General features: G+C 36.4%; 1 protein-coding gene across 13 annotated transcripts in view; it reads left to right on the top strand.

The window, feature by feature from the left end:
- The window catches only part of DNM3 (dynamin 3), a 575,478-nt gene that overhangs the window by 169,736 nt on the left and 378,226 nt on the right, over positions 1–27,516 (top strand). For all 13 annotated transcript variants that reach the window (XM_054456210.2, XM_054456187.1, XM_063648645.1 and 10 more), the window contains one exon: positions 27,194–27,292. In XM_054456210.2, coding sequence (XP_054312185.1) covers positions 27,194–27,292 — 99 coding nt within the window. The remainder of the gene's footprint in view (positions 1–27,193; positions 27,293–27,516) is intronic.

Raw genomic sequence — 27,516 nt, 5'->3', positions numbered from 1 at the left:
GGATTGGCAAATAGGCAGCAAGAGGAGGAAGCAGGCACATGTTAGAATGAAAGTACAAGCTGTTCTGCTAAAGTAACAGAGAAACATTCTGAAGAAATGTTGCTTTAATAAGAATTTGCATTAATAAAACCATAAACATATAAAAATTACATTTTAAAACAGTACAGCCCCCAGTGGTTAATAGCACCACTCTGGAGCCAAACTGTCTGATTTGAATCATGGCTCCATCATTTACTAGTTGTGTGACCTTGGACAAATTTCTTAATTTCTCTGTGTCTCAGTTTCCTCCTCTGTAAAGTGGAATAATAATAATACCTTCCTTTAAGGACTGTTTTGATATTAAATGAGTTAATGTCTGCAAAGTACTTAGTACAGTGCCTGGCACTTGATAAACTATATAAAAGTGTTACATAAAAATAATTTGTTAAGTTGGTTAAAAATTGAGTTTGTGGCTCATGGATTTCAGACTTATAAAATTATTTCTCTATCAGGAATTGTTATAAAGGCTTTAAAAAACCAATAGTTTTAGCAGTTTTAGGAAGCATATAGCTGTTAAACTTAAATCTCACTCAGCAATGTTAACCATTGCATTACACTTCCTTCTTTCCCTTTTCTCCTAGGGCTGCCGACACTATCACTCATCTAAGGCTCCTTGCACATTGATGGGTTATAAAGGTGATAACCAATTATGATGCACAAAAACAGAGCCACCCTTTCAAAAAGCAGTTGTGTTACCTACACAATTGTGTGTGTGTGTGCACTGGTTGTTTTTTAAAAAGCCAATTACAATTACAATTATTAAAAGAAAAACAGAAAATTACAATTTTCAGTAACAGTGCCTGTAGAGGTCTGTATAATTAAAATCACGTTCCCTGTTTAGTAGGTCCCAACAAAACCAATAGACTTAGTGGAAACTTTTGCTGTAGTAGAAATTCCTGATCATGGAGGACAGATGACCAGAGGAGCTTGGATTTGGTTTGTGAGTGAAGGACAAAATTGACTGAGAAAGATCTGATGGTACTAACTGTTTACAAGTTAACCAGCTGGAACCAGTTAAACGAGTTTCCTGCTGTTGCTGATAAGAATCACTGGATGGTGTTCTGAGCCCAGGACATTTTGTGGTCAATAGTCACTAATATGAGGTATGTGTTCAGGATTCCAAATAGATTGCTGAGGGTTGTGTGTGGAGCTTGATTAGTTATTACCTGAGATGTAAACTCCCGTGAGAAAGCAAGACTGGGAAATACCTCACAGTCCCAAGTCCACAGCAGTGGTGGGTGCCTACAGGGCAGGTAATTATGAAGTCTTTCTATGCTGGCAGTGAGGGAGGTTTCTTGATTAAATCCTTTGTGCTTTCTAGGAGGAACCCTGTTGTCTGTTGTCTATTATTCTTCCTGTGTTCAACTTGTGAAAGTTTCTTCCTTGTCCATTATCTTCTTTGACATATCTGAAGAAGAAATGGGGGATTGTGACCTTCTTGAGGAGAGATTCACAGCTTTCACAGCCTACCTTCTTCTTGTAAAAACTTGGGGGTGATAAAAGTTGTTTTAAGACTCAGAGGCTTTTTCAGGCCAGGCCTTTTGTTTCTTTGTGAATTCAGTTATTTTAAAAACTCAGTAAGCTTCTCTACTATCTGCTTCTTGTTAATTCCATGTACAAATAACTGTACCCAATGATTTTTCTTAGACACAGATCTTAAATCTATTTTATTTATTTTTCATGTTGCCAATACCCTCCACCCCCTTCTTCTGTCTCTTTCAACTTATTGTGGTTACCTTGAGACTACCTGAGACAGTAGGCTTGGGTAGGGAGGTATGCATTCTAAGTGTAAAGTTTGATGAGCTTTGACAAATGTCGACCCATGTACCAGAACATTTTCACCACCCATGAAATCTCCCCTGTGTCACTTGCCAGTCAGTATCTATTCTAATACCCAACTGCTGGCTCCAAGAAACCATTGAACTTTTTCTGTCACTATAAATTAGATTTGTCTTTTCTAGAGTTTCATGTAAATGCACTCATACACTAAGAACTCTTTGTGCCTGGCTTCTGCTCAGCATAATGTTTTTGAGAATCATTCATGCTGCTGCATGTTTTCAGTAGTTCATTTTTTTAAATAGGTGAATTGTAACTCATTCTGTGAATATGCCATATTCTGTCATTCTGTGAATATGCCATGTTCTGTCTTCCATTTATCTGTTAGTGGATCTTTAGGTTGTTTCTAGTTTTGGGCTACTGCAAATAAAGCTGCTGTAAATATTAATGCACAAGTTTTCCATGTTCATATGTTTCATTTCACTTAGGAAAATACCTGAGAGAGGAATTGCACATATTAAAAAAATTTTAAAAACTACTAAGCTGTTCTCCAAAATGGTTGTACAATTTTTATTCCCAAGAGCAATATGAGTGTTTAATTTCTCCACATTCTCACCAACACTTGGTGCTGTTAGTTTTATTTTAATTTTTTTCATTGTTATGTCTGTGAGGCAGCATTGATGTGCATGTCTCTGAGTGTCATCTTAGCGGTGATGCTGAGCATCAGTTCATGTCCTTATAGGCTATTTGTATATCTGCTTTGTGAAATGTCTGTTCAAATCTTTTGCCTATTTTAAATTGAGTTGTGTTTGTCTTCTTAGGATTAAGTAATGAGTTAAAAATATATCTGATAGAAATCTTTCATTATATATTTCTAATGCTTTCTCATCTATAGTTTATTTTCTCATATTCTTTAACTGTATCTTTTGAAGAGCAAATTTTACTTTTGATTATGCCCAATTTATCAAGTTTTTATATGGCTCTTTTGATTATGCCCAATTTATCAGGTTTTTATATGGCTCTTTTGATTATGCCCATAATCACATTAGACTTTGCCTAACCTAAGTTTGCAGAGATTTTTCTTCTATGCTTTTATCTAGAAATTTTGTAGTTTTAGGTTTTAAAAAAGTTTAATTTAATTTATTTATTTGAGACAGGGTATTGCTCTTTACATATACTGGAGTGCAATGATGCAATCATGGCTCACTGCAGCCTCAACCTCTTGGGCTCAAGCGATTCTCCCATCTCAGAGTCCCGAGTAGCTGGCCAGGTGCATGCCAGCTTCAATGTGTTTTTCATTTGCATTTCCCTGATAATTATTGAGGTTGAGCATTTTTTCTTATCAGCTATTTGTACGTCTTCTTTTGAGAAACATCTATTCGGGTCTTTTGCCCATTTTAAAGTCAGATGGTTTGTTTGTCAGCTATTGAGTTGTTTGAGTTCCTTGTATATTCTAGATATTACCATCTTGTCAGATGCACAGTTTGCAAATTTTTTTTTTCTATTTTGTAGGTTGTCTCTTTCTCTGTTGTTTCCTCTGGTATGCAGAAGTTTTTTAGTGTGATGTAATTTCATTTGTCTATTTTTGCTTTTGTTGCCTGTACTTTCTTGTTCTTATCCAAGAAATCTTTATCTAGACCAATGTCACGAAGAGTTTCTCCTTTGTTTTCTTCGAATAGCTTTTTATAATTTTGGGTATACATTTAAGTCTTTAATCTATTTTGAGTTGATTTTTGCATGTGGTGAGAGATGAGATTCTAATTTCATACTTTTGGATGTGGAAAGCTAGTTTTTTCAGCACCATTTATTGAAGAGACTGTCTCTTCTCCAATGTGTGTTCTTTGTGCCTTTGTCACAAAGAACTATTTGTGGATTTATTTCTGTGTTCTCTATTTTGTTCCATTGGTCTAGTTTTAGCCTTAAATTTAGGTCTGTAATTTTTTTTTTTTTTTGTATATGGTGTGAAGTAAGAGTCAAAGTTCATTATTTTTCATATGGATATGTAATTACTCCAGTACCATCATTTAGTTTGAATGGACTGTCCTTTCTCCATGGAATTACATGGGCATCTTTGTCTGAAACCAATTATATATGTTTACGTATGTGTATGTATATGCATATGTTATAGGTTTAATATATATTAAACCTATATTTATAATTCTGGACTCACTATTTTGTTTCATTGGTGTCTGTGTGTATCTACCCCTATGCCAATAATATACTATCTTAATTACCATAGCTTTATAGTAAGCTTTGAAATCAGATAGTGTATTTTTTATCATTGTTTTTTAAAATAATAGTTTATCTTTTTATTTGAATTTGTAATCAGCTTGTCAGTTTCTGCAAAAAGCTTACTGGGATTTTGTTTGGGATTACATTACATCTGTAGCATGTACTATCCAATATTCTAGCCTTTATCCACATGTGGCTATTAAGGTTTAAATTAATTAAATTAAAATTTAATTAATTAAAATTAAAACTTAATAATTGGTTCCTCATTCACACTACCATATGTCAAGTGTTCAATAGCCACATAAGGTCAATGTGTTGGAAAGCTCAATACAGTACATTTCCATTATTGCAGTAAGTTCTGTCAAACAGCACTATCGTAGACTGATTAGGAGAGAACTGACTTAACAGTATTGGATGCTCCAGTCAATGAACATCTTTTTTTTTTTTTCATTTATTTCAGTAGTCTCTGCAGTATATTATAGATTTCAGTTTACATATTTTGCATATATTTTATTAAATATATAACGGTAGAAGTACTATTATTGGGTGATGTATTCTATAGATGTATTTTAGGTCAAGTTTGTTGATAGAGTTATTTAAATCTTGTATACTTCTTGATTTTTTTATTTGCTTGTTCTTTGAATTACTGAGACAGGAATGTTATATCCTTAACTATATTTGTGAATTTATTCACTTCTTCCTTCAGTTCTGTAAACTTTTGCTTAGGTGCTTTTTAAAAATGAAACTTTCAATCTCTGCCTTTTAATTGTAGCATTTAGACCATTTACATTCAATGTAATTATCAATATCAGTTTATTTAAGTCTGAAGTTGTGCAATTTGTCCTCTACCTATATTATAAATCTTTCTATATACAAAACACATGCTATGTTTTCTGCATATGTTTTAAATGACACTTGGAAAGCATTGACACTATTTTTGCTTTAAGTTATCTTTTAAAGATGTTAAAAACGAGAAAGAAATTTTCTGCATTTATCCATACACTTATTATTTGCAAAGGTTTTTTTAAATACCTTTGTGTAGATTTGAGTTACCAACTTGTATTTCCTTCAGCTTGAAGAACTTACAATTTCTTGTAGGACAGGTCTCTGACAACAAATTATCTCAGCTTTTCTTTGTCTAAAAAAGTTATTGCCTTTATTTTTAAAATATATTTTCACTGGATATTGAATTTTAGGTGATAATCTTTTTTTTTGTTAGCACTTTAAATATGTCTTCTAATGTCCTCTTGCTTTCATAGTTTCTGATGAGAAGTCTACTGTTATTAGTATCTCTTTGTGTGTGTCTCTCTTTTTTCCCTCTCTGCTATTATGGCTATTTTTTTTTTTTTTTTTTTTGTCATTGGTGTCAGCAATTTAATTATGGTGTGCCTTGGTATGTTTTGTGTGTGTGTGTGTGTGTGTGTATGTGGCTGATGTTCTTTGAGCTTTAGAATCTGTGAGTTTTGTAGTTTTCATCAATTGTTTTTTCTTTTCATTCCTTTTATTTACTCATGTTCATGTTTTATTTTATATTTTTAAGAATTTTGTGCAATGTGTAATAACTGTTTAAATGTCATTTGTGAATTCCATTGCTTCTAGGTAGGATTCTATTGACAGATATTTTTTCCCTGATGAGAGGTCATACTTTCCTTATTCTTCATGTATCTAGTGGTTTTTGGTTGAATACTGGATATTTTGAATTTTATGTGAGTGCTGAATTTTACAATATTCCTTAAAAATGTGTTGGATTTTGTTTTAGCGATAGCTGTCTTACTTGAAGATCAATTTCATATTTTTTGATGTTCATTTTTTGGTTTATTAAAGAGTAGGTCCATGGTAGAGTTTACTGAGATCGACCTTTCTGGTGTCTCTAATAAATGCAACATATTCAATAAGATCTTTCCACTGTAGCTGGTGGGAACTTAAATGATTCCCATCCCTTTGTGAGCTCTGGGAATAATTTGGCTTCCTGAAAGTTCTTTTCTCCCCTGCCATGCATGTAGAATTACTCCTTTTGTAACCTGTATACCATGCATGGATTTAAACGAAGACATAATGGGACTCCTGTGAAAATTTCTGGACCTCCCTTTTATCTGGCACACTGTCCTGCAAAGTCTAGTACCTTGGTCTCCATGAACTCCATCAATGTCTCCTCAATTTAGCATGTCCAATGTTTAATTGATGGTTATCTCCTTGGATTTTTCCTCCTTGCCTTGTGGCCCAGAAATTACCTCCAAGCAGAAATGTCTGAAAATGGGTAATATCTGAAAATGACTGTTTTATATATTGTATCCAGTTTTCTAGTAGTTTACAGAAGAAAGATATGCCTGAACTCTGTTATTCTCTTATATTCAGAAACAGAAATTTCCAAACCCTGGGTTTAACTGAAAGTTCTTAGTGAACCTTTGTTGCTTAGAGCCTTTTCAGTCTCTTCTTCTATTGTTTGTATCACAAAAACAGGTTAGCTTTTTCAAAATCAATAGATCCAAATTTTTAGATGTTCTCTAATCCCTTTTTATTTCCACTTGCAAAATGATAAATTTCTTGTGTGAACTCATATCATTCTTAAATACTCTGCTTTAAGCATCAAGGAACAATCAAGACAAATTGACATTCTGACCCTTTCCAACAGCTTCTCCTTTCAAATCCACCTTAAATGTTATCACATGCAGCAGGTTTACAAAATATGCAACTACTGCATAACATGAATCTTCATCTTTCTAACTTGCAACATTTTTTTCCTTGCCATTTAACTTTGGTATGCCAGCTTTTCATTATGGCAGCTCTCTTCTTCACAGTACCATTGTTTCTGCTAATAATACCACAATAAGTAGACTCATGTAATGAGTCATGTAATGGTACAAACAATAGTCCTAGGTGAATGTTCAGGGTGCTGTGGTATTTCTTCTCCATGATGTTTTGCAGAGATCCAGAATCCTTTCATCTTGTCACCCTTAGGGACGTAGGGAGTTATTATAGTTAGATTCAGCAAAGGGAAGGCAAAGCAGCATGCAGAAGCACATGTGGGAAGTTATATGGACCAACTCTAAAAGTGGCACATATCACATCTCACATTCCACTAGCTAGAATTCAATCACAGGTATAACCTAAGGGAGATTGTAATTCAATTGTAAGAAGGATTTGCAAATGTAACTTAGCTGTGTGCCAAAGATAAGAAGAAAATGGATTCAGGTGGACAAAGAGCAGAAAGATTTTAGTGTATGTGGATTCTTTTTTTTGTTGTTTCTTCATGTCTCAGTTTATTTTGGAGTGCAAATTCTCAGAGACCCACTTCACATCTAAATTTTCTTATTTTTGAGGTAATTCTTTCTTCTCTTGCCTCTTTCCCTTTTCTTTTTCCCTCTCTTTTTCATTTCTCTTTTTTCTACAAATATTAAATCTTCCAAGTACTTTGCTAGAATCTGGACTATGTTGGTAAGCAAGGTAGAGTCCCTGCCACCAGAGTGACAGTAATTTTTATGTTGTCTATTATTTACCTAATATTTTACCTAGCATTATATACAGTAGTATTACCTGATGATTTTTAAAATAAAAACTGTGTTATTCAGAATTGTTGAAAGTAACAAGAAACTACTACTCAGGGAAAACTTAGAGAAAAAAAGACAAAACTCTTCCTGTTCATCACCGTTTGCTTTCAGAATTAAAATATTCCATAATCTTTGCCAGACAGAAAGAACAACATTGATTTCAAATCACCCTCCCTGACAACTCCCATCAAAACCCAAAACAAAAAAAATGCATTAACTGGAGGACATCTAATTTCCTAAGTCTGTTTTTAATTTTGCTGTAAACATTTTTATATTAACTCTATATTGATTTTTTTCATTGTTGTTGTTCCAGTGTACGCAGTGTTCCAGATTACTTTTCTGGCAACTGCTGATGTGGTTTGTGGCTATGTTTCATCCCATTTCTTAATTAGATGAAATGACACCCCACTTATAATTTAGTTACATAAAAATGGGAGAAATGTCAGTGTTTTTATAGGAAAATCACCGTGCTGACAACAAATCTAGGTAACATGGTAGAATGGTATCATATATCTTCTCTGGATTTTGTATTTCAATTCTTGGGTGATCCTAAAACAATAAATAAGCTTATTTTTAAAATTAATTTATTCACTTAATAAATATTTACTGAGTTCTTATTCTGTGTTTGGCAGCTCTGTGAATAGCTTAGAATATGTATGTAGTTCTTGTTTTTGAAGAGACTATGCCCCGGTAGGGAAAATCGAAATATAAGCAGGCTCCTAGTGTTGTATAAGAAGTATGATTTCAGTGTACATAGGAAGATTTAAGGGCACAAAGAAAGGGCTCTGAGTTATGCTTGTGGGATCCTGACTGAGGACCTGTTAATGAGGTCTGAAAGAAATTTTGAAGGATAGGTAGGAGTTGACCAAAAGAAATAAGAGAAGGATATTTGGAGCTGATGGGAATGGGATTATAAAGGTGAGGGGGGCATGTGAAGAAGTAAAAGTCATTCGGTTTGACTGAGGCTTAGTATCGGAGTAGGTTGAAGATATTGTTGAGAAATGAAGTTGGTGAGATCACAACTTTTACTTATTGAATGATTTTTATGTACCACATACTTTACAGGTATTATTTAAATTAATACACTTTATTATTTTGAGCAGTTTTAAGTACTCAGCAAAATTAGGCAGCAAGAACAGAGAGTTCCCATATAACCTCATCCCCACCATGTACAACCTCCCCTACTATCAGCATTCCACACCAGAGTGGTACATTGTAATCAATTGTCCCACAGACACTTGAACACACATGTTTATAGCAGCACGATTTGCAATGGTGAAAATATGGAACCAGCCTAAATGCCCATCAATCAATGAGTGGATAAAGAAATTGTGGTATAAATATATGTGATGGAATACTGTTCAGCCATTAAAAGGAACAAATTAATGTCATTTGCAGCAACCTGGATGGAACTGGAGACTGTTATTCTAAATGAAGTAACTCAGGAATGTAGACATAAAATTTTAATCTATTTGGGTAAATACAAAGGAGGACAATTACTGAATCATATGGTAATAATATATTTAGTTTTGTTAGAAACTTGCAAACTGTCTTCCAAAGTGGCTATACCATTTTGCATTCCCTCCAGCCATGAATGAGAGTTCCTGTTGCTCCACATCCTCACCAAATTTGGTATTGTCAGTTTTGTGGATCTTAGCCATTCTAATAGGTGTGTAGTGGCATTTCATTGTTGTTTGAAGTTGCAATTTCCTAATGTAATATGATGTTGAACATCTTTTTCATAGGCTTACTTGTCATCTATTTATCCTCTTTGGTAAGGCTGTTCAGGTATTTTTCTCATTTTTTAATTGAGTTGTTTCTTGTTGAGTTTTAAGAGTATTTTTATATATTTTGGATAACAGTTCTTTATAAGATGTGGGGTTTCTTTTGCAATTATTTTCTTCTAGTCTGTGACTTGTTTTCTCACTCTTTAATTTTTTTTTTCTGAGCAGAGCTTTTAAGTTTTAATGAAGTCCTCCTTATTGATTATTTCTTTCATGGATCACATCTTTGGTGTTGTATCTAGAAAGTTATTGCTGTACCAGGGTGATGTAGGTTTTTCTCCTATGTTAACTTTTAGGAGTCTTTTCAGTTTTGTGGGTCTATCACCCACCTTGAGTTAATTTTTATTAAGAGTGTGAGGTTTGTGTCTATATTCATCTTTTTGCATGTAGGTGTCCAGTTTTTTCAGCAAAATTTTTTGAAAAAACTATCTTTGCTCCATCGTATTGCCTTTGTACCTTTGTCAAGGATCTGTTGACTATATTTATATGGGTCTGTTTCTGGGCTCTATTTTATTGTTTTACATGTCTATTCTTTCACTAGTACTACACTGTGTTGATTACTGCAGCTTTATTGTAAGTCTTAAAGTCAGAGGTGTCAGTCCTCCAACTTTGTTCTTCTTTTATATTGTGTTGCCTATCCTGGGCTCTTTGCTTCTCCATACAAAACTTAGAATCAGTTTGTTGATATCCACAAAATAACTGACTGGGATTTTGATTGAGATTTCATTGAATCTATAGATTAAGTTGGGAAGAACTAATACCTTTGCAATATTGAGTCTTTCTACTTGTTAACATGTAAATATCTCTTCATTTATTAGTTCTTCTTTAATATCTTTCATCAGAGTTTAGTAGTTTTCCTCATACAGATCTTGCATATATTTTGTTAAATTTATACTTAAATATTTCATTTTTGGGGTTTCTAGTGTAAATAGTAATGTACTTTTAATTTCAAATTCTTCTTGTTTATTGCTGGTATATAGGAAAATGATTGACTTTTATATATTAACCTTGTATTCTGTAAACTTGCTATAATTGCTTATTAGTTTCAGGAGTGTTTTTGTCAATACTTTTGGATTTTCTATATACATAATTATGTCATCTGTGAGCAAAGACACTTTTATTTCTTTCTTTACAATCTATAAAGAGTTATTTCATTTTCTTTTCTTATTGCATTAGCTAGGACTTCCAGAATGATGCTGAAAAGCACTGGTGAGAGAGAACATTTTTGCCTTTTTCCTGATGTCAGTGGGAAAGCTTTGAGGTTCTCACCATTAAGAATGATGTTGGATGGGCACAGTGGCTCATGCCTGTAATCCCAGCACTTTGGGAGGCCAAGGTGGGTGGATCACCTGAGGTCAGGAGTTTGAGAGCAGCTTGGCCAACATGGTGAAACCCCATCTCTACTAAAATTACAAAAAAAAAATTAGCCAGGCATGGTGCTGGGTGCCTGTAATCCCAGATACTTGGGAGGCTGAGGCAGGATAATCACTTGAACTCAGGATGCAGAGGTTGCAGTGAGCCGAGATTGCGCCACTGCACTCCAGGCTGGGCAAGAGAGTGAGACTCCATCTCAAAAAAAAAAAAAAAAAAGAAAAAAAAAAGAATGATGTTAACTGTAGGTGTTTTGTAGATGTAGATGTTCTTTATCAAGTTGAGAAAGTTACCCTCTATTTCTAGTTTGCTGAAATTTAAAAAATTATGAATTGGTATTGAATTTTGTCAAATTTTTCTGCATCTTTTTAATTTTTCTACATTTATTAATAGGATCATGTGATTTTTTTGCCCTGCTTTATCCTGTTGATGTGGTGGATTACATTAATCGATTTTCAAATGTTTAACCAGCCCAGTATTTCTATACTTGGGATAAATCCCACTACATTGTTGGACTTGACTTACTAACATTTTGTTGAGGATTGTTGGACCTATATTCATAAGAGATATTGGTCTGTAGCTTTCTTTGAATGTCTTTACATGGTTTTGGTATTAGGGTAATGCTGGTTTTATAGAAAGAGTTAGTATTTCCTCTGATTCTAACTTCTGGGAGAGATTGTGGAAAATTGGTATGATTTCTTTCTTAAATATTTGGTAGAATTCATCAGTGAACCCATCTGGGCCTGGTGCTTTCTTTTTTGGAAGGTTATTATTAATTTATTTGATGAATATAAGCCTGTTCCAATCACCTATTTCTTCTGGTATGATTTTGGAAAATTGTGTCTTTCAAGAAATTGGTTCATTTTAAATTTATTTTTAATTAGTTATTGAAAAAAAAACCATCTTAATCTGTCACCCAGGCTGGAGTGCAGTGTTGCAATCATAGCTCATTGCAGCCTCAAACTCCTGGGCTCAAGCAATCCTCTCACCTCAGCCTCCTGGGAATTGGTCCATTGTATTTAGGTTTTCAAATTTATGGGTATACAGTTGTTCATAATATTCTCTTATTATTCTTTTACTGTTCATGAGACCTGTAGTCATGTCCTTTCTTTCATATCTGACATTAGTAATTTGCATGCTCTCTCTTTTTGGTTACTTAGTCTGGCTAGAGGCTTATTGATTTTATAAATCATTTCAAAAAACCAGAGTTAGTTTGATTTTCTGCTCTAGTTTTTATTATTTCTTTCATTTGCTTACTTTGGATTTAATTTGCTCTTCTTTTTCTAGTATTCTAAGGTAGAAGCTTTGATTATTAATTTCAGATCTTTCTTTTTTTCTAATATCTTATTCAATATTATACATTTCCTTCTCAGCAATGCTTTTGCTGCATTCCACAAATTTGGTAAGTTGTAGTTTCATTTAGTTCAAACTGTTTTTTAAGTTTCTCATAATATTTTTTTACCCATGTGTTATTTAGAAGTATATAGGTTAATCTCCAAACATTTTGAGATTTTCCAGCTATCTTTCTGTTATTGATTTCTGTTTTAATTCCACTGTGATCTGATAACAGACATTGTATGATTTCTATTCTTTTAAATTTGTTAGGGTGTGTTTGTTAGGGTCTATCTTCATGAGTGTCCATGAACTTAGTCAAGTTCATGTGAACTAGAGAAAAATGTTTATTCTGTTGGATGTAGTAGCCTATAAATGTCCATTATATCCAGTTGATTATGTTGCTTTTTAGTTCAACTATGTCCTTCCTTACGGATTTTCTGCCTGCTGGATCTATCCATTTCTGATAGAGGAGTGTTAAATTCTGTAACTGTAATAGTGGATCCATCTATTTCTTTGCAGTTCTTTCTGTTTCTCCTCAGGTATTTTTATGCTCTGCTGTTAGATTCATACATATTAAGAATTGTTATGCCTTCTTGGAGAAATGACCTTTTTATTATTATATAATGCCCCTCTTTTCTCTTAATAACTTTTCTTGCTATTAAATCTATTCTGTCGGATGTTAATATAGCCAATCCCAGTTTCTTTTGATTAGTGTTAGCATGGTATATCTTTCCTCATCTATTTACTTTTAATCTATGTGTTTTTATATTTAAAGTGAAATTTTTGTAGATAATGTATAGTTGTATCTTGTTTTTTGATCCACTCTAACAATCTCTGTCTTTTAATTGGTGCATTTAGACCATTGACATTCAAGGTGATTACTGACACAGTTGAATTAATATCTATTATATTTGTTACTATTTCTATTTGTTGCCCTTGTTTTCTTTCCTTATTTTTGTCTCCCACTCTTTTTCTGCCATTTGTGCCTTTAGTTGAGCATTTTATGTGATTCCATTTTATCTTCTTTCTTAGTATATAAGTTGCACTTTTCTAAAACTTCTAAGTGGTTGCTCTAGAATTTGCTATATACATTTACAACAATTCATGTCCACTTTCAAATAACACTATACACTCTCCAACTTATGATTGTTTAACTTACAATTTTTTGACTTTATGATGGTGAGAAAGTGATAGAAATTCAGTACACTTCTTGACTTATTATGGTGTGATGTCCCAATTACAACCCCATTGTAAATACAGGAGCATCTGTACCACTTTAAGAGTAGTGCAAGTACCTGACAATAACAAAATAATTTTAATTCTTTCATCCTGTTCCTTGTATTGTTGCTGTCAAATATTTTATTTATGTATAAGCATATGAATAGGAATAAAATACATTGTTGCTATTATTTTGAACAAACTGTTATCTGTTAGATCAATTAAGGATTGTTACCTTACTTATTCCTTCTCTGATTCTCTTGCTTTCTTTAGGTAGAGCTGAGTTTCTGACTTAATATTATTTTCCTTTTCTCTAAAGAATTTCTTTTAATGTTTCTTTGTGAAGTAATTCCACTGGCAACAAACTTCCCCAATTTTTGTTTATCTGAGAAAGTCTATTACTCCTTCACTTTTTCTTCCCCCTCCTTCCCTCCCTCCCTCCTTCCTTCACCCCCTCCCTCCCATTCTCCCTCCCTTCCTCCTTCCTTCCCTCCCTTCTTTCCTTTTTTCTTCCTTTCTTCCTTTGTTCCTTCTTTCTCTCTCTCCTTCTTCCTCTCTCTCTCCTCTCTTTTCTTTCTCTCTTTCCTTCTCTCTTTTCTTCTTTATCCTTCCTTCCTTCCTTCCCTCCTTCTTTTTCTTTTCTTTTTTTTTTTTCTTTTATTTCACGAGTACTGGTGCACCAGGATCTCCTTCACTTTTGAAAGATAATTTTGCAGGGTACAGAATTCTAAGTTGATGTTTTATTTCTCAGCACTTTAAATATTTCACTTCCACCTTTTCTTTTGTGCATGGTTTGTGAGGAAAATTCTGACATAATTCTTATATTTGCAATCCTTTACTTCTTTCAAGATTTTTATTTTTGCTTTTTTTTTTGTATTTTAAATATACTATGCCTAGTTATAGCTTCTGGGGGGCATTTACCTCACTTGCTCTCGGAGCTTCCTGGACCTGTGGTTTGATGTCTGATGTTAATTTGGGGGGAATTCTCAGTCATTATTTCTTTAAATATCTGTTCCTTTCTCTCTCTCTTCTTCTGCATATGTTAAACCTTTTGTAGTTGTCTCACCATTCTTGGATATTCTTTTCTGTTTCCCCACCCTACCCCCTAGTATTTTTTTTTTCTTTTCGATTTTAGATGCTTCTATTGAAATATGCTCAAGCTTGGTGATTGTTTCCTCAACTTTTTCCAGTCCAGTCAAATGAACCCAATCAAAGGCATTCTTCATTTCTGTTAGTCTTTTTGATCTCCAGCATTTCTTTTTATTCTTTCTTAGCATTTCCGTATCTCTGCTTACATTGCCCATCTGTTTTTGTAGGCTGTATATCTTATCTACTAGAACCCTTAGGATGTTAATCACAGTTTTTTGTTTTTTTTTTTAATTCCCAGTCTGATAACTCTAACGTTAGAGTTAGAGTTCTGAGTCTGGTTCTGATGCTTGCTCTGTCTCTTCAAACTGTGGGTTTTTTTTTTTTTCGCCTTTTAATGTGCCTTGTAATTTTTTCTTGATAGGCAGACTGGGTGCTATATGATGTACTGGGTACAAGGCATTGTGGTTACTAGGCTACAGTCATGTAGTGGTAAGGTGTGGAGCGGGAGGAAGCATGCTGTAGTCCTGTGATTAGATCTCATGTCTTTTAGTGAGCCTGTGCCTCTGGACTCACAAGTCTCACAAGCGCTTCTTAGTTCCTGCCCCACCCCTTTAGGTGGGACCGGATGGCTACAGTGGACTAGAGTTGTGTATTTTTCTTCCCCTATGTAGAAGGCTAGAGCAAGCTGGAGTTAGACATTTCCTTCCCCCTAATCTGTTAGGCTCTGGAAAACCCTCAGTAGTATAGGCTCTGGTTAAATGACTTCTTTTAAGGTCAGACCTTGATAACAACAGAATGGACCCCGCGCCGTCACTCACGCCTGTAATCCCAGCACTTTGGGAGGCTGAGGTGGGCGGATTACGAGATCAGGAGATCGAGACCACACTGGCTAACATGGTGAAACTCTGTCTCTACTAAAAATACAAAAAAAATTAGCCGGGCATGGTGGCGGGCGCCTGTAGTTCCCAGCTACTCAGGAGGCTGAGGCAGGAGAATGGTGTGAACCCAGGAGGTGGAGCTTGCAGTGAGCCGAGATGGCGCCACTGCACTCCAGCCTGGGCGACAGCGTGAGACTCCGTCAAAAAAAAAAAAAAAAAAAGAACAGAATGTTTTGGCATATTTCCAATTGATCACTTTCCTCCTTTCCCTATCAGAAGCATAAGGGGATTTTTCTCTTTTATTTACTGCTAGAATTTATTTAATCCTCTGAAGGCAAAACTCAGGTCCCCGAGGCTCATCCACTCTGAGCCTTCAAGCAATTCATGGATTACAGTTTAAGTTTTCCTACTCCAGCATTGTTTTCCATGGAGGTTTCTGCTCTTGGGTGTCTGCTCTGTTGAGTTGTGATTCTCTGTATTCACCTGTCTCTCCAAATTTCGGGAACAGCTAATTGTCTGATTTCACTTCTCTGACAGATCTAAGAAGAGTTGGTTTTTCAGTTTGTTCAGTTTTTTACTTGTTGGGAGGGAATGATTTCCAAGCTCCTTACATGCCAGATAGAAGTCCTGTTATTTAATTTTGTCTTTCATAAAGGAAGCCTTGGCTGGGCACAGTGGCTCATGCCTGTAATCTCAATACTTTGGGAGGCCAAGGCAGGAGAATTGCTTGAGGCCAGGAGTTCAAGACCAGCCTGGGCAATATAGCAAGGTGCTGTCTCTACAATTTTTTTTTTTTAATTACCCAAGCATGGTGGTGCATGCCTGTACTCCCAGCTCCTCAGGAGGCTGAGGCAGGAGAATCACTTGAGCCTAGTGAGCTATGATTGAGCCATTACACTCTAGCCTGGGCAACAGAGTGAGACTCTGTCTCTAAAAAAAAAACAAAACAAAACCAAAACAACAACAAAATAAAAAAGGAAGTCTTTTGAGAGTTAAAGGGGGTTATTTTTAATAATTATCCCAGGACAAAAAACATAAGCTGTAATGTATGATTACTGTATTGATGCAGTTGCCTACTGATGAGGAAACTAATATTTCAGAGCTAATAAGAGGTATAGGTGGGATTTGAACCCAGGCAGTCTGATCCCTGAGTCAGTGCACTTATCTCTATATTATATCACACTCACACTTTTGGGGTACCTTGTGTAGCTTTTCAAAATCTTCACTAGGACCTATCAGTACTCATCATTGTGGCTGTTCTTTCCTGAAGAGACACATAATTAAAACACAATGTCACAATGATTTATTAGCTCTTAATTTATTATTTTTAATTTCCTTTTATTAGGAGGGCAAGAACTGTGTTAAATTATTCTTTACTTATTACTGCATATAACCTCTTCTAAATCTGCAAGTTTTTCTCCTTCCTGGAATTCTGTACTTGCCAGAGACATCTAGTCAAACTTAGTTCTGTAAACAGTCTTAGATGATATAACTTAGTTGGAAATAACATAGCTAATCACTAGTAAAATTTAGCTAAGAATTAGGAGGCAGAAAAATTTAGTGATTAAAAATGGAATTAGGTTGCTGGATTTGAATGCCAGTTTCATGCCACACAGTCTGTGACTCTTAGGTAAGTGTGATTTTCCTCTCCGAGTCTCACTCTCCTCATCTGTATGCTTGAGAAGATGATAGTATCTATCTCTTGGTGGTGGTTTTGAATCCTATATGAGCCTGGCACATAATCAGGGCTCTTTATTTTAGCTGGATCTTTAGGTTTCTAGTGAAATGCTTTCAAAGCATGATGCCTTTAAAATTCTTTCTGACAGTGGTTTTTGAGATCTATCAATGTAGGTATTGAGTCTGCCAGCAGGAGTTCACTGATTATTTTAAGCTGCCTATTTGTATAACTTAATATAGATAAGAAAGTGGTCCCCTTTGCCATTTTGATATATCACTAAGTATAGATCTAGCTGCCTTTTCAGATATAAGGGAGTAGTAAAGAAAATACTTGTATAATCAACTTTTATTTTTATTAGAGCTATAAATATATATAGCTTTCTTAAAAGAAAAAGTCAGTGCCAAAGGCTTTTAATAGAAACGATCAGTCCCTTGCCCACCCCTCCTGACTCTTGATTATTGATTTCCAGAGGCTACCACTTACAATTCTTTTAGCTATTGATTTTGATAGTTACCTCCATGTTTCTATGTAATCTGTTTATATTACTATTTTTGATTTTTCTTAGTTTTAGATACTCTCTTTTGACTTCTCACTGTAGAGAAGGAGGATTTAGCTGTCTTATATCCTTCTCCTATACTTATGTATACTCACACACTCACATATGCACTTATCCTCCTACATTATACTAAAAGAATCATATTTTGCTAAATAAATTTTTATAATCCTGAAAATGTTATTCATAGCTGAGCTATGTGGCAAATTTTAGTTATTATTTCTTCCATGATATTGTCTTTTTTGAGGTTGATAGTTATCTCTGTTTGGTTTGTTTGCATAGTTTTCTGTACATCTATCACTAACATATTCCCAATCTCCCCTACAGAAGTCTCAATCTCTCAGTACTTTAAAAACATTCTGGATTGGGTAGTTTTATGTTTATTTTCTTGGTAGAGGAAGAAATCTCTTCAGGACTCTCTGTTCTCTCATTCCAATAGATATCAATTACTCTCTTGGTCTCATACTGGGATCTATACCATCCTGAAAACTTCCTTCTTTTCTTGGTTGTATTCCTGCTTCCTGGATCTCATGTCTTCCTCTTTATTAGTTTGCTCCCTTGTTTTGTAGAACATGTTCTTTAACAGCGTTCTTAAAAAGGTGAAAGGGAGGTAAAATATTTTGAGATTTGCAAGTCTGGAAATATCTTTTCCTACTGTCACATTTATTGATAATTTAGAATTCTAGGTTAGAAATGATTTTTCCCTCAGAATTTCAAAAACATTGCTCTGTTGTTTTTAGTTTCCAGTTTGGTGCTAGGAAGACTGATGCTATAGTGATTCCCAATCCTTTCTTTGTGTCTTTTCTTTAACTTCTCTGGAAACTTTTTAGTATCTTCTATCAGTTCTCAGTATTTTGAAATATTTTACTGATATGCCATTTTGTGTGTATGTGCATGTGTTTGTGTGCTCATTTCCTGTTAGGCACTTGTTGAGTTTGTTCAATCCATAAATTCCTATCTTTTACTTATAGGACATTTTCTTGAATAGGATCTCTCCAACCCCAAACTGTTTCTGTTTGATTTTCTCTCTTTGGAATGCCAGTTATTCAAATATTGAATCTTCTGGGCCATTTCTCTAGTTTTAAAAATGTGGTGTTTTATTTTTTTTTCCTTGTTTACTTCTTTTTATTTATTCTTTCATTTTCTGGAACAATTCCTTGAGTTTTTCTTCCAACCATTTTACTAACATTTTAATTTCTGCTGTCCTATTTTCAGTTATTGAGATTTTTTGCCTGATGTTTCTGTTTATGGCCTTCTAATTTTGTTCTATGAATGTAATAAGTTCTCCTTTCTCTCAGAATATTAATAAAAATGATCAAGTTGTATTCTGTATTTTGCATTATCTTTTTTTCCTTCAGGTTTCATATTACAATATTTATTTGTTTTGGTCTCTGAGAATCTTTTTGGCTTTTTCTTCTTTCTTTTCTTTTCTTTTTAAATTTTCACAAAAGTTTTATTGTGACCAACAGTAAACATTCAAAAAAGTAATAATATCCATTGATTCAATATCCTTCAGAGAATAGAAACAATGGAAAAAAGCTGTTAATTTTATAAGAATAGGTAAATTTTGGTATCCATATCTGACAATGCCATTACAAGAAGGGAAATTTACAGACCATGATCCTTTTTGAACTAAATTTATATATCCTATTCCAAAATCCAGCTATATTTTATAAGGAGGTTATATCATGACCAAATGTGGTTTATGCAATTAATTCAGTATGTACTAGTTCCTGAATAAAGAGTAGTAATAGTCTCAGGCTGGCAAGCTGAATAGGAACAGCTCTGGTGTGCAGCTGCCAGTGAGATCAATGCAGAAGGCAGGTAATTTCTGTAATCCAACTGAGGTACCTGGCTCAACTCACTGGGACTGGTTAGACAGTGGGTGCAGCCCATGGAGGGCAAGCCAAAGCAGGATGGGGTGTTGCTTCACCTGGGAAGCGCATGGGGTTGGGAAACTCCCTCCCCTAGCGAAGGGAAGCTGGGAGGGACTGTGCCTAGAGGAACGGTGCATTCCGGCTCAGATACTATGCTTTTCCCACGGTCTTCACAACCCACAGGCAAGAGATTCTCTTGGGTGCCTACACCACCAGGGCCTGGGGTTTCAAGCACAAAACTGGGTGGCTGTTTGGGCAGACTCCGAGCTAGCTGCAGCAGTTTTTTTTCATACTCCAGTGGCACCTGGGACACCAGCTAGACAGAACCATTCACTCCCCTGGAAAGGGGGCTGAAGCCAGGGAGCCAGGTGGTCTAGCTCAGCGGATCTCACACCCACAGAGCTCAGCAAGCTAAGATCCACTGGCTTGAAATTCTCACTGCCAGCACAGCAGTCTGAAGTTGACCTGGGACGCTTGAGCTTGGTTTGGGGAGGGGCGTCTGCCATTACTGAGGCTGGAGTAGGTGGTTTTCCCCTCACAGTGTAAACAAAGCCACTGGGAAGTTCCAACTGGGTGGAGCCCACTGCAGCTCAGCAAAGCCGCTGTAGCCAGATTGCCTCTTTAGATTCCTCCTCTCTGGGCAGGGCATCTCTGAAAGAAAGGCAGCAGCCCCAGTCAGGGCCTTATAGATAAAACTCCTGTCTTCCTAGGACAGAGCACCTGGGGGAAGGGGCGGCTGTGGGTGCAGCTTCAGCAGACTTAAATGTTCCTGCCTGCCAGCTCTGAAGAGAGCAGTGGATCTCTTAGCACAGCATTTGAGCTCTGCTAAGGGACAGAATGTCTCCTTAAGTGGGTCCCTGACCACCGTGCCTCCTGACTGGGAGACACCTCCCAGTAGGGGTTGACAGACACCTCATACAGGAGAGCTCCGGCTGGCAACTTGCAGGTGCCCCCCTGGGAAGAAACTTCCAGAGGAAGGAACAGACAGCAGTCTTTGCTGTTCTGCAGCCTCCGCTGGTGATACCCAGGCAAACAGGATCTGGAGTGGCAAACTCCAGCAGACCTGCAGCAGAGGGGCCTGACTGTTAGAAGGAAAACTAACAAACAGAAAAGAATAGCATCAATGTCAACAAAAAGGACATCCACACAGAAACCCCATCCGACGATCACCAACCTCAAAGACCAAAGGTAGATAAATCCATGAAGATGAGGAAAGAACAGCTCAAAAAGGCTGAAAATTCCAAAAACCAGAATGCCTCTTCTCCTCCAAAGGATCACAACTCCTCGTTGGAAAGGGAACAAAACTGGAAGGAGAATGAGTTTGATGAACTGACAGAAATAGGCTTCACAAGGTGGGTAATAACAAACTCCTCTGAGCTAAAGCAGGATGTTTTAACCCAATGCAAGGAAGCTAAGAACCTTGAAAAAATGTTAGAGGAATTGCTAACTAGAATAACCAGTTTAGAGAAGAACATAAATGACCTGATGGAGCTGAAAAACACAGCACGAGAACTTCGTGAAACATACACAAGTATCAATAGCCGAATCAATCAAGCGGAAGAAAGGATATCAGAGATTGAAGATCACCTTCATGAAATAAAGCATGAAGACAAAATTAGAGAAAAAAGAATGCAAAGGAATGAACAAAGCCTCCAAGAAATATGGGGCTATGTGAAAAGACCAAACCTGCATGTGATTGTGTACCTGAAAGTGACGGGGAGAATGGAACCAAGTTGGAAAACACTTTTCAGGATATTATCCAGGAGAACTTCCCCAGCCTAGCAAGACAGGCCAACAGTCAAATTCAGGAAATATAGAAAACACCAGAAAGATACTCCTTGAGAAGAGCAACCCCAAGACACATAATCGTCAGACTCACCAAAGTTGAAATGAAGGAAAAAATGTTAAGGGCCGCCAGAGAGAAGGTCGGGTTACACACAAAAGAGGCCCATCAGACTAACAGCAGATCTCTCTACAGAAACCCTACAAGCCAGAAGAGAGTGGGGGCCGATATTCAACGTTCTTTTTTTTTTTTGAGACAGAATCTTGGTTTGTTACCCAGGCTGGAGTGCAGTGGTGCAATCTCGGCTCACTGCAAGCTCCGCCTCCCGGGTTCATGCCATTCTCCTGCCTCAGCCTCCCGAATAGCTGGGACTACAGGCACCTGCTACCATGCCTGGCTAATTTTTTGTATTTTTAGTAGAGACAGAGTTTCACCATGTTAGCCAGGATGGTCTCGATCTCCTGACCTTGTGATCCGCCTACCTCGGCCTCCCAAAGTGCTGGGATTACAGGTGTGATCAACATTCTTAAAGAAAAGAATTTTCAGCCCAGAAATTCATATCCAGCCAAACTAAGCTTCATAATTGAAGGAGAAATAAAATCCTTCACAGACAAGCAAATGCCGAGAGATTTTGTCACCACCAGGACTGCGTTACTCTTAAGAGCTCCTGAAGGGAGTACTAAATATGGAAAGGAACAATTGATACCAGCCACTGCAAAAAAATACCAAATTGTAAAGACCATTGACACTATGAAGAAACTGCATCAAATAACAGGCAAAATAGCCAGCTGGCATCATAATGACAGGATCAAATTCACACATAACAATATTAACCTTAAATGTAAAAGGGTTAAATCACCCAATTAAAAAACACAGACTGGGCTGGGCACAGTAGATCACACCTATAATCCCAGCACTTTAGTATGCCGAAGTGGGTGGATCACGAGGTCAGGAGTTCGAGACCAGCCTGGCCAAGATGGTGAAACCCTGTTACTAAAAAATACAAAAATTAGCTGGGTGTGGTGGCATGCGCACATAGTCCCAGCTACTCAGGAGGCTCAAGCAGGAGAATCGCTAGAACCCAGGAGGCAGAGGTGGCAGTGAGCCGAGATTGTGCCACTGCACTACAGCCTGGGTGACAGAGCAAGACTCTGTCTCAAGAAGCACACACACACACACACACACACACACACAAACAAATTGGATAAAGAGTTAAGACCCATCCGTGTGCTGTATTCAGGAGATCCATCGCATGTGCAAATACACACATAGACTCAAAGGGATAGAAGGATATTTACCAAGCAAATGGAAAGCAAAAAACAGCAGGGGTTGCAATCCTAGTCTCTGATAAAACAGACTTTAAGCCAACAAAGATAAAAAAAGACAAAGAAGGGCATTACATAATGGTAAAGGGATCAATCCAACAGGAAGAGCTAACTATCCTAAATATATAGGCACCCAATACAGGAGCATCCAGATTCATAAAGCAAGTTCCTAGAGACCTACAAAGAGACTTGGACTTCCACATAATAATAGTGGGAGACTTTAACACCCTACTGTCAATATTAGGTCAACGAGATAGGAAATTAACAAGGATATTCAAGACTTGAATTCAGCTCTGGACCAAGAGGACCTAAGACACCTACAGAACTCTCCACCCCAAATCAACAGAATATACATTTTTCTCAGCACCACATCACACTTACTCCAAAATTGACCACATAATTGGAAGTAAAACACTCCTCAGCAAATGCAAAAGAATGGAAATCATAACTAACAGTCTCTCTGACCACAGTGCAATCAAATTAGAACTCAGGATTAAGAAACTCACTGAAAACCACACAACGTCATGGAAACTGAACAACCTGCTCCTGAATGACTACTGGGTAAATAACAAAATTAAGGCAGAAATAAATAAGTTCTTTGAAACCAATGAGAATAAAGACACAACATACCAGAATCTCTGGGACACAGCTAAAGCAGTGTTTATAGAGGAAGTTATAGCACTGAATGCCCACAGGAGAAAGCACGAAAGATCTAAAATCGACACCCTAACATCATGATTAAAATAACTAGAGAAGCAAGAGCAAACAAATTCAAAAACTAGCAGAAGAGAAGAAATAACTACGATAAGAGCAGAACTGAAGGAGATAGAGACACGAAAAGCCCTTCAAAAAATCAATGAATCCAGGAGCTGGTTTTTTGAGAAGATTAACAAAATAGACTGCTAGCCACATTAATAAAGAAGAAACGAGAGAAGAATCAAATAGACACAATAAAAAATGATGAAGGGGATATCACCACTGATCCCACAAAAATACAAACTACCATCAGAGAATACTATAAACACCTCTACGCAAATAAACTAGGAAATCTACAAGAAATGGAAAAATTATTAGACACATACACCCTCCCAAAACTAAACCAGGAAGAAGTTGAATCCCTGAATAGACCAATAGCAAGTCTGAAATTGAGGCAGTAATTAATAGCCGACCAACCAAAAATAAGCCCAGGACCAGATAGAGTCACAGCCAAATTCTACCAGAGGTACAAAGAGGAGCTGGTAGCATTCCTTCTGAGACTATTCCAATCAATATAAAAAGAGGGACTCCTCCCTAACTCATTTTATGAGGCCAGCATCATCCTGATACCAAAACCTGGTGGAGACACAATAAAAAAAGAAAATTTCAGGCCAATATCCCTGATGAACATTGATGCAAAAATCCTCAATAAAATACTGGCAAACCTAATCCAGCAGCACATCAAAAAGCTTATCCACCACAATTAAGTTGGCTTCATCCCTGGGATGCAAGGCTGGTTCAACATATGCAAATCAATAAACGTGATCCATCACATTAACAGAACCAACGACAAAAACCACATGATTATCTCAATAGATGCAGAAAGGCCTTCTACAAAATTCAACATCCCTTCATGCTAAAAACTCTCAATAAACTAGGTATTGATGGAATGTATCTCAAAATAATAAGAGCTATTTATGACAAAGCCACAGCCAATATCATACTGAATGGGCAAAAGCTGGAAGAATTCCCTTTGAAAACCGGCACAAAACAAGGATGCCTTCTCTCACCACTCCTATTCAACATAGCATTGGAAGTTCTGGCCAGGTCAATCAGGCAAGAGAAAGAAATAAAGCGTATTTAAATAGGAAGAGAGGAAGTGAAATTATCCCTGTTTGCAGATGACATGATTGTATATTTAGAAAACCCCATTGTCTCAGCTGGAAATCTCCTTAAGCTGATAAGCAACTTCAGCAAAGTCTCAGGATAAAAAATCAATGTGCAAAAATCACAAGCATTCCTATACACCAATAAGAGACAGAGAGCCAAATCATGCATGAACTCCCATTTATGATTGCTAAAAAAGAATAAAATACCTAGGAATCCAACTTACAAGGCATGTGAAGGACCTCTTCATGGAGAACTACAAACCACTGCTCAAGGAAATAAAAGAGGACACAAACAAATGGAAAAACATTCCATGCTCCTGGATAGGAAGAATCAATATCATGAAAATGGCCATAGTATCCAAAGTAATTTATAGATTCAATGCTACCTCTATCAAGCTGCCACTGACTTTCTTCAAAGAATTAGAAAAAACTACTTTAAATTTCATATGGAAACCAAAAAGAGCCCATGTAGCCAAGACAATCCTAAGCAAAAAGAACAAAGCTGGAGGCATCATACTACCTGACTTCAAATTATACTACAAGGCTACAGTAACCAAAACAGCATGGTACCGGTACCAAAACAGATATATAGACCAATGAAACAGAACAGAGGCCTCAGAAATAACGCCACACATCTACAACCATCTGATCTTTGACAAACCTGACAAAAACAAGCAAGGGGGAAAGGATTTCCTATTTAATAAATGGTGTTGGGAAAACTGGCTAGCCATATGCAGAAAACTGAAACTGGACCCCTTCCTTACACCTTATACAAAAATTAACCCAAGATGGATTAAAGACTTAAATGTAAGACCCAAAACCATAAAAACCATAAAAGAAAACCCAGGCAATACCATTCAGGACATGGGCAAAGACTTCATGACTAAAACACCAAAGCAATGGCAATAAAAGCCAAAATTGACAAATCGGATCTAATTAAACTAGAGAGCTTCTGCACAGCAAAATAAACTATCATCAGAGTGAACAGGCAACCTACAGAGTAGGAGAAAATTTTTGCAATCTACCCGTCTGACAAAGGGCTAATATCCAGAATCTACAAGGAACATAACCAAATTTACAAGAAAAAAACAAACAACCCCATCAAAAAGTGGGCAAAGGTTATGAACACACACTTCTCGAATGAAGACATTTATGTAGCCAACAAACATGAAAAAAAGCTCATCATCACTGGTCATTAGAGAAATGCAAATCAAAACCACAATGAGATACCATCTCATGCCAGTTAGAATGGTGATTGTTAAAGAGTCAGGACACAACAGATGCTGGAGAGGATGTGGAGAAATAGGAATGCTTTGACACTGTTGGTGGGAGTGTAAATTAGTTCAACCATTTTGGAAGACAGTGTGGCAATCCCTCAAGGATCTAGAACCAGAAATACCATTTGATCTAGCAATTCCATTACTGGGTATATACCCAAAGAAATATAAATTATTCTACTATAAAGACACATGCATACATATGTTTATTGATGCAATATTTATAGTAGCAAAGAATTGGAACCAACCCAAATGGCCATAAATGATAGACTGTATATGTGGTACATATGTATATGTGGTACATATGTATATGTGGTACATATGTGGTACATATACACCATGGAATACTATGTAGCCATAAAAAGGAATGAGTTCGTGTCCTTTGCGGAGACATGAATGAAGCTGGAAGGGAAGCATGCAGGGACATGAATGAAGCTGGAAGCCATTATTCTCAGCAAACTAATACAGGACAGAAAACCAAACACCACATGTTCTCACTCATAAGTGGGAGTTGAACAATGAGAACACATGGACACAGGGAGGGGAACAACACACACTGGGGCCAGTCAGGATGTTGGGGATGAGAGGAGGGAGAGCAGAAGGACAAATAGCTAATGCATGCGGGGCTTAAAACCTAGATGATGGGTTGATAGGTGCAGCAAACCACCACGGCACTCGTATACCTATGTAACAGATCTACACATTCTGCACTTGTATCCTGGAACTTAAAATAAAACAAAAAGCAATGTAAATTACTAGGCAAATACTGTCCATTTCATCTAATGAAGAAAGCAAATGACAAATATCATGTATCTGACGTGCTACACAAAATGTCTAGGTTCTTACATTATTTATTACTGGAAGAAACCTTGGAGATCATGGTTTCTAACTCTTTATTTGACAGGTGAGGAAAACTGAGACCTGGGGAGTTTTGGTGACTTGCCTGGAGACTAGAATCCAAGCTTTGTAATTCCTAGTACAGTCTTCTTTTCATTAAATCATATTTCCTTTTCTAAGGAATAGTGAATTCTGTGTGGCTTACAAGTTTATTTTTGGTGATGGCACTTTACCTGCTTTTCTTCTTTTAATTTTTTTGACCTCAGTGACTAGAACTGGATCAATAGTAATCCTTGGTTTATGACACACTCTCATCATTGGTCCATGCATAACCTACTTATTTGTTTATTTGCTTTTAATAATGTAATACATAAAAATTTCAAATATTCATATTAGGTGGAGAACTTAGGAGCAAAATGAAAATGTATAATTTCCATATATGCATGGTACAAAAATAACCTCTTATATTTTTAAATTATTTTTGTGCTATAGCTATTTGTTTTTCTCCCTTGGGTTGAAGATTATCTTCTGGTTGGGTGGTTTGGCAACTATCCTCCTCGTCACACTGAAATCACCAAACTCAAGTAGCACTTAAAAAACAAAGTAAGACAGAAGGAAATGGGAAAAAGACCAGGAAAATGTGCTTTACATTTAGCATTGCGACATATATGTCTAAAATTTGTTAGTCTTCTGCAAATTGTGTAATGTTGGGTTTGTTTATGATGCAGGTCTGAGAACCATTGGAGTTATCACCAAACTGGACCTTATGGATGAAGGAACGGATGCCAGGGATGTTCTAGAGAACAAACTGTTGCCTCTTCGCAGGGGTAATGTACTGTGGTCTATACAAGACTCTTTTTTTTGTTTTGTTTTGTTTGTTATATGGAAGAGAAACGATTGGGAAGCCACTAGGAGGTTTGGTTTTAATGCCTTCTCAGTTGTAAGGAATGGATTTATTATTAGTTATACTTTTTTTATGGAATGGCTGTACGTTCCCAAATGATATATTAGAAAATAATCCAAAGGGAGAACTATTCCTTAAAATAACAGG

The sequence above is a fragment of the Pongo pygmaeus genome, chromosome 1 (genome assembly GCF_028885625.2).
Source record: "Pongo pygmaeus isolate AG05252 chromosome 1, NHGRI_mPonPyg2-v2.0_pri, whole genome shotgun sequence".
NCBI lineage: Eukaryota > Metazoa > Chordata > Mammalia > Primates > Hominidae > Pongo > Pongo pygmaeus.
The sequence above is the reverse complement of the archived record's forward strand: the minus strand, read 5'-3'. Positions and strand labels throughout refer to the sequence as shown.